Source organism: Pleurodeles waltl, chromosome 1_2, assembly GCF_031143425.1.
Source record: "Pleurodeles waltl isolate 20211129_DDA chromosome 1_2, aPleWal1.hap1.20221129, whole genome shotgun sequence".
NCBI lineage: Eukaryota > Metazoa > Chordata > Amphibia > Caudata > Salamandridae > Pleurodeles > Pleurodeles waltl.
This window is the reverse complement of record NC_090437.1, coordinates 337,164,331-337,172,783: the sequence shown is the minus strand read 5'-3', so window position 1 is coordinate 337,172,783 and position 8,453 is coordinate 337,164,331. Positions and strand designations below refer to the sequence as shown.

Here is an 8,453-nt window from a genome sequence, read left to right as displayed (position 1 = left end):
GCTTTAAATATGTACAATTACATATAAATGTGCATTCAATAGTTAAGTACTATACAGACCAAATAAACCTATTTTGAACTGTACTTGTTAGGCATCCATTTAATATATTGTGTAACTTCAGCACACCCACCGTCCACATTTTGCCTCGATGGCAGGTAGTCACCCTAGCCTCCAATGAGGCACCCTCCTACTGCAATTGACAATCTCTGGGCTGTGTAAGATTGACTGCTCTTTACCTTTGCGTCCCCGTTCTAGACAATCTTACAAGTGCTGTCCTTGCCTTTGCCAGTTTTCATGATCTACATGTCGCTTTCAGTCTCTGTGGTGCCCAGAGTGTTATGACCTCTTAATGTCCAAATGCATCCACTGCCTTGTGTGCCTGTGACATCCATCAGCTCTCGCACAAGGTCCCAGGGAATCGGTCCTCTGACCTGGGTCCCTGCTTACCTTCCATTACAAGGGCCCCACAAAATGAACAAATCCAATGCTGCACATACCCTTAGGTATGCCCATTAACAAGGATTCTTAATAGTGAAAAACAAATGTGCTTGAATTACTGCAACATGAGGGCATCGTTTAAAGACGGGAGGATAAAAAAAAAAAAAAAAAAAAAAAAAAAAAAAAAAAAAAAATGAAAAAAAAAAAAAGGATAGCACTGAAATGCACGTTTTAGCCAGAAGTGAGCAGGTAAAACACCATTTACTGTACTAGCAAAGCAATGGGTGAAGCAGACTCAACCACTGCCACAAGCTTTACACTGTGGTGGGTGGACTAAACAGGTGAACATGACAAAGGATGAATAGGGCAGACAAAAACCAAACTCCATAGGTCTATACGTAGATTACATAAAAATAAAAACACGAAACTAAATCGCTCAACGGAGACCTAAACAACATAGCCTGCTTATTCACCAAAGGCACATACCCGATGCCCACCTACAGCCAAGCAACACTATCCCCCAGAAACTAACATAATAGGTTCTAGCTGCTCCACTGCCAAGTAATTCATCTCCAAACCGTATACCCGGCAATATGGGTCCTAATCAAATAGGAAATCACAAAACAAATGCAAGCTCAATAGGCCACTGGCTCCAATTAACCAAAAGGGTCCACAGATTCCAAAAGTGATTTGAGACCACAATAGTGTTAGGAATGCTCCGCACAAATGCTGTTACCATAAACTCAATTGCCATTTTTCGGTACCAGTACCGATTAAGATAAAAGAAAAATCGTACTTGCGATAGGATTAGTGCTTGAGAGCGATGGCAATATACTGAAAACTGTACCAGCCCAGCTATGCAGGTCTTAAGTGATCAAGCTTGGCACCGTACTAAAATTCATAATACAAATATTGAAACCACTTGTCAGAATTATAGCACCATTACCAATCATTCACCAGGAAACTTTTCTATATAAAGCAGTTACTAATTGGCGTTTTGTTTGCAATTCTGGGTACTGTCAAGATCACGGCCAAGTTGATTTATTTTGAAGGGTGTGGTTTGTCAAGCAACAGTGGGAAGAATAGTATAAGGGCCATGAGCAATTGTGCCTTTAACCCTTTACATGGTAGGCCACTGATTGTGCAGCGTGGCGGTCAGTGCTGCTGTAGCCCTCAATATTTATCAGCCGGGACAGCGTTCTCAGCTTATCTTTAGGGCTGTAGTGTACCACTCAAGCGTTGTGATTTGTGCCCTTCTGCAAGGCCGTAGATTGTGATTTTATTTTTTATTTTATTTTTTTAAATAGGACATCTAGGCTGGTCTCCAACCTCCAATTTGAGTTCGGGTCCTGTTGGTCTGCTTGCACTGAAGCAATTTTCCTTGATTGTCTTGCTTCTAATGAGACTGTTGCACAGTAGCTAAAAGAGTGCCCAGCCTTCTTGGAAGAAATGTTGCCATATTCTATCACTATCTATCTATCTTCAAAACTAGACTAGCAAAGTGAGCGTTTGTGAAAAACCGTTTATGGTTAGTAGAGGCGTAGATTGTGGTGGTCTCTGCTCTGCCTGGTGTGCTTAATATTAGCCATGTCACCCCAACACTTACAATCCAAGCACAGGCCAACAAATGGTTTCAGGCATTTACAAACGTGAGGAGGCACATACTAAACCAGTTAGGTTTCACGGGTGAGACTGGAGGGTTGGTTAAATCCAATCATCCCTCGATTACCAGTTATAAGAATGTACACCGAGTCATTCTATCAGAACTTCATAGGTGTGCCATCCACTGCCTCCCACCCCTGCTAACTCAAGGACTTTTGAGCAAACATGACACAAAGCTCACTGGAGACAGTTATGATGCTAGAAGTGTTTATTAGTAGAAATGCAATACATGTTGCCACAGTATGAAATCTTTCGCAACCAAGTAGGATTTAGATCACCCTAGCACTGGACTACAGAAGAATGTTCACCAGAAACTTGTGCAATACGAAAAGTGCCCAATAAAGACCAGTGACTGGTAAGATCAGTCCTTTACCTTCAATGTAAACAATTAAAGCTACAACTAAAGTGCACTATGCAAGCTTGTGAGCATTTAGCCTTTCATGTTCAACTTATCCATCACAACTGGATTAAACCATGCTGCACAGGAGGCAGAGAACTGGTCATAAATATGCAGATTTGAGTGCTGCAGTGTATATTCTACAACCTAACTTCTGCATGCATGCTGGCTATCTGTCTCATCCTGATCCTCAGTATGTGGAGAACCACCCAACTGTGGATAAAACGGACCCACCAACCAGTTGAGTGGCGTGTTGTTAACAACATAGTCCACCATATTATCCAGGGAACCCTTCATTTTGTCCAATTGTCCTTTAGTAGTGCCAAGAACGTGGTCGGAGATCTCTCTTACAGAGGAGACTAAGTGGAAGTTCTGGTACAAATCACCAGCCATTGTACTCATGTGGTGAGCCTGTTCCTGGATGTTGTGAGGCAGGCCGTGTATACTAGACACCAGAGTGATGCAGGTGGTCTGAAGATGTTTTGTAAGGTTACGAGCAATCGTCAGGGTGCGAAATTCAACATCCTGTTGAGGGAAAAAAAAAATATATATATGATTACTTGAACTGACAGCAAGGCTACCAGGCAATAAGTTTTCAGAACGGACACGCCGCCTATGCAAGGAATTTAAGCACAGCAATCAGGCCAAAGCAACATCGTAAGTGATGCTAAAATAAGATGAAATCTTAAAGGCTGGTTATATGGTTGCAGCAGGCATCCACACAAGCTTTATCACCACATTTCTGCTTTAGTTTTCTTAAACACTAGGCAGTAATCTGGAAAAATGTATGTCAGACAAGTCCAAATCTACCTCTGTGCTGTTACATTCCTCGCCAGCGTTTTGGCCCGTGCTTTTGCTCCATTCCAACCAAGACTGGTAAAGCTTTTCTTGAGCATCATGCAGCTTCTGGTTGGCACTATCCATGTTCTTCTGTGCGTATTCCATCTACAAGAAAAAAAACAAAGTGTTGATGCCGAATCAGTTAAGTAGCTAATAGATAACCAGTAAAGTAACCTGAGTGCATTCAATCAGTTTACTACTGCAACAGCACAGAAATCCCCTTAATAGGAGTCAGGTTTACTCTATTATGAATGCTATTAATCCAAACAGGTCAGATTAACAAGGAAACCCCAACCGGCATTAAATACTACAAATGTTTAACAGACATTGCAAATCCCACCGAGATCGAGCAGAAGCGGTAGATACATATATTTAAAAAAAAAAAAAAGTACAAACTCATCTCCTAACAGCAGATACGAGTACACATCTACAGGATGGATTAAGAGCAGTGACCATTCTTTTCTTACCAGGGCAACTGCATGGTGTAGATGAGAAATCGCTTCGTGACTCCTGGATTTCGCATCCCTCAGCCGGGCTATGGCTTGCTGGTAGGCACGCTTCTGAACTTTTCTAGACAAAGATCCTATTCGATTATAGTAGTTTGGCTTCTGAGCCCCATCTTCAAAGCCTTGTACACATGCAGCTTCGGCAGCTGCAAAAAAAAAAAAACTATTTAGTTCAATTGGCACCTCGACCTGACACCACCGCCCTCACCCACAACCAACTAGATCTAAAATAGTCCACACTTTTGCATTAAGAGAAGTGAAAAGATGAATTTCCAACTATTCCAGCATCCCTTACTAACTGGGAAGGAAACTATGTACCTGCCCCTCCAGCTCCTCTCAGTGAAGCTGAGTGTAGTATAGCACGATTAGGAAACGAACACTAGCTTCACATCCCTTTAATAAAATACCCAGACTATTGTTAACTTGACCAAGTTCTGTGAAGTGTTGGCAGAGCCATTTTAGAAGTGTCTTAATTATGGTCTGCATTAATCACAAAAGGTCAAGCATACGGGAGGTACTTCACAAGGGCATCTTAGTTGCAGCCATATCCCACATTTTTCCACCCAGGACCAGAAAGTACAATCTGCAAGCTACACAGCTTTCCGCAATAGCCACATGAAAACACCACTAACTTACTACAGTCGGAACATGGAAAACGCAGGTTGTCATTTAGTGCAGGAGATTTTAACATGGCTCCTAAGCCGCGAGACTCAAGATGTACAAGTTTATACACACTATTTAACATGTACCTGGTTACCACAGGGCAGCTTGCAAAGTGTAATGCACAGCGCTACAAGGACTCCACCACTCAAGGTCTATAGTTAAAATCAGTTTTTCTTAAAGCAATGGTGCGCCCAGCAGTGTAATGTAGACCTCTGGGAGAAGAGTTGGGTGGGGGAAATTGAACACTCCAAGGCCTCCATTTTGCAGAGGGAGCCTACAATACTATGCTGCTGGGTGGCACCCTAGGAGCTTCAGATTAAGGAAACGTCTTGCTGCACACATCTGGGATTTTAACTGGAGTGACGGGAAACCATGGATTGTGCTACCACAAAGGAGTGGGGTTCAATTAAGACCATTTAACTTGGGCTTGCAGAGGTGATTCGTGGCTTCTTATAGATTAGGGCAAGCAGAGGACTGGTAGGTTGACATAAGGGACAAGAGCAAGTCGAGGTCCAGGAAAACTGAGGCCCAGCAGAGAGTCTATCAATTAAGCACTAGCACAGTAGTAAGACCAGCAGACTATTTAGATCAGGAGTAGTCTATGCGTCAGAAGATACTTTTCTCCCAGATGAACTGTGGCAGTGAGTACTAGCCGAGGGCCCCATGAGATCCAATAGATTTCCTGTGATGGTAAGGTGAGCAGCAGCCAGCGTTAAGGAGCTATATCCATCCCATGCCCTGCCCATTAGGGCCTTTGCTACTACAAACAGGATAGGACCCAAGTTCGTCAAATACCAGCAATACAGCCTACTTATAATAAAAAGTTAAGGCAGACTAATGAAAAAAATTCAGTTGTACTTACCCAACTCTTCCTCAGTCAGTGGGAGAAACTGATCTATTAGAGTCTCCGATTTGGTGAGTGCTGTGTCCACACCATTATTCACGATTTGCACCACATGGCTGCCCAGCACAGTGTTAATACTGCCATGTACAACAGCCATGGTCATTTCCACACTCTCATGAACAGCTTCTTTGGTCTTGTCAACCACTCCAGTGATTGTATGAGCCATAGTATCTTTGGCACCAGTTACTGTAATGGATAAAGCTTCTTTGGCACCAACCACCATATCGGAAGCTATGGACACAATCTATTGAAAATTAGAACAGCATAAATTTACAAAAAAAGGAAAGACGACATTCAAAGTACAGTTTAAGCATGAAATGAAGTTGCATATGAAAGGTAAATGCGCTCAATTACAACATTATGGACAATAAGGACAAAAATAACCAAAGCTGTACAGCATGGAAGTTTAGTATCCAAAGCAAAAGTTGCAGAGGTTCAGTACAGACCCAGATAACTTCTGTAGGTCGCACAGTCAAAACTGCTAACCATACATTTATCTACCACAATGCATCTCTATTGAAGCTATTACCTTGTCTGACGGCTGATAAAGTATTGGTAGTTTCTCTTCAATTTTATCCAGACCCATACATGCATAGTCGTTCGCAAATGCAACTGAAAAAAATAAATGTTTAAATTTGATGCAGTGTAAATCACTCCGTGTACACAGTATCAATGAACACTCAGTTACATGCAACAGCCAGCCTCTACTCAAATTACTAAGATTGGGGATGGTACGCGATTTGGAATTTTTCTGATCTCACCAATATTAGAAATTAAGATTCAGAGAAACTAAATCTTTCCCATTTTAATGAAGTAGTAACTTTCTAGCACTCAGTTAATGCTGAGCTAACTAACGCTTATGGACTCAAGCCATTCCCACCACCAACCAAGTTATTCCCCTTAAATACTGCAATCCAGGTATCCAGGAAGGCTTAAAGTTAAGGCTTCACTAACGCACTGCAGTCAGTGAAGCAGACACCTCAACCTAACCAGTCTGCTACTGGCAACGAGCAGAGTATCCCCCCCCACCCTCCGCCCAAAAAAGAAAGAAAAAAAAGTCGCTTTTAACAAAAGTTTTAACTTTGTAGCATCATGCATCATATTGGCAACATTTTAACAACTTTAATTTAATAATGGCAAGAGGAATATTGATGGCCGTGTTACACCCATCTCTTAAGTATATGATCGCTACTTAAAGAGCCACACACACCCCCATCTAATCAACATTAAGCTTAACTTACTTTGAGGCTCCATCTTTTGGAGTATTGGTTTGGCGCTGGTGATGGCCACACTAGTGACGGTCAATACTCCCTTTTCTGCCACTTCACAGACAGACCTCAGGTAGGGATGGTTCTCCTTCGTGTTGGCGTAGACAGAGAAAACCATGCCATAGGTGGAGCTAATAAGGGGGAGGCTGATCACGCGTGAGACCACATTCTGTTTAAGAAGTAAACACTTATTGTCATATGAGGAAACAAATAAAAATCGCGAGTTTCACAGGATACATAAAATAAGCTCATTCACAAAAGACCGCACAGAAATTACCTGTGGATGCTCAACTGCCACCGAAGACATCGTGGTTTGGAAAATCCTACTGGACAGATAAGAATTATTAAAGTAAGAAGAATCACAAAGTAATAAATCAACTACTACTTATTACAACTAATAAACATTAGCAAAGGAACGAAAGAAACCAGGCAACAAAAAAAACATGCCCTTGGGTCACTGAAAAATATTCTACTCGGTTAAAATTAATTATTCAGAACAAGGATCTTCCACATCTGATCCCAGAACAGAGCAAGAATATATATTGGAGCGGCGTGAAACAACGCAACACCCTTACAAGAAAGCACCCAGCTTTGAAAATTAAGGTGTACAGCAAAATTAAAAGCCGAAGTTTACTACTTAAACTGATTTTAAAGAAGTCACATTTTCAACATACGCCAGTAAAACAGCGCTTTCGTGGTATGTTACGTTTTCTATAGCTATAGATGTGCCAAGCAGCGTTAGCCCCTCAATCATTTTCAAAAGGAGCACAAGCCCCTCCACAACGGCATATACGCTTTACACTATCTGACCGAAGATCGAAAACCGCTGGAAATCAAGACCAAGAAGCCATGTGGAGACCTTTGTCACTCCACATACACTTAAAAAACCCATAGAATGCAACTACTATCTGCTTACAGTTAAACGATCGCACCCACCACCTCCCAGCAGAAGAAAAAAAAAAAAAGAGAAAGAGCGACAGCTCATACATAAGAAGAAAAAAAAAAACACTTTCCGAAGAAGACGAAGTTCACACACTCACAATATGTAACCAGCAGATGCATATAACAACTGCAGACTTTCGAAACCAAACACTCCCTCCCAAAAACTAACCTTACCGACAGCACAAACAAGGAACAAACTTCTGCTGGAGCGTACGCTGCGCGACCGCTATTTATGATCCCGTGCTTCTCGCGAGACTTCTACTCAAGTACAACCCACTCTGTGACAGTGCATGGCGTCACTGTAGCCGGTGTACCGTATGTGCCAGGATTCCGTCCGTGGCAGTCCGCAGGTACTTTGTGCGCATGCGTAACATTGTACGCAAGCGCACTTTCAGACATTTCGAGCGCGCTAGTCCGCCTGCGGTTTATGCGCTTGTGCGCATGCGCACATGCAAAATTGTGCGCATGCGCACTTTCAGCCATTTCAAGCGCGCCATCCCCATTAGTCCGCCTGCAGAACCCCGTCTCACCCCAAGAGGCTGCCTCGCAACGGACGGGTACTGCAGAGGAATTGCTTTCAAAGCAGAACCCCGTCTCACCCCAGGAGGGTGCCCTGCGGCATCCGCACGCACGCACCGCTAATAGGACACAAACTGACGAACGAAGGGGACGAGAAGCAGCGGGCGTGCGGATGCCGCAGAGGTGAGCCTCCTGTGGCGGGTATGCGGACGACGGAGCAGCGCGGGCGGACGGGAGGATGTCGCAGAGGCTGGGTCCTGGACACCTTCCGCCACCATAGCAGAAGCCCCCTTTTCCTCCAGAAGGCTCTCCTC

General features: G+C 43.2%; 1 protein-coding gene across 4 annotated transcripts; it reads right to left on the bottom strand.

The window, feature by feature from the left end:
* Positions 1-2,290: 2,290 nt before the first annotated feature.
* Positions 2,291-7,926, bottom strand: LOC138300248 (perilipin-2-like). Of its 4 annotated transcripts, none has more exons than XM_069239411.1 (8): positions 7,790-7,926; positions 6,956-7,004; positions 6,652-6,847; positions 5,940-6,022; positions 5,369-5,654; positions 3,805-3,989; positions 3,308-3,442; positions 2,291-3,022 (listed from the first exon to the last, which is right to left on the bottom strand). In XM_069239411.1, exons 2-8 carry the CDS (start codon positions 6,983-6,985, stop codon positions 2,645-2,647), a joined length of 1,293 nt encoding a protein of 430 aa, XP_069095512.1. In that variant the 5' UTR covers positions 6,986-7,004; positions 7,790-7,926; the 3' UTR covers positions 2,291-2,644. The 4 variants fall into 4 exon arrangements, with proteins under 4 accessions (XP_069095512.1, XP_069095485.1, XP_069095494.1 ...); XM_069239384.1 differs by having other exon boundaries at positions 6,956-7,001; XM_069239393.1 differs by having other exon boundaries at positions 7,795-7,926.
* Between the last annotated feature and the right edge of the window lie 527 nt (positions 7,927-8,453).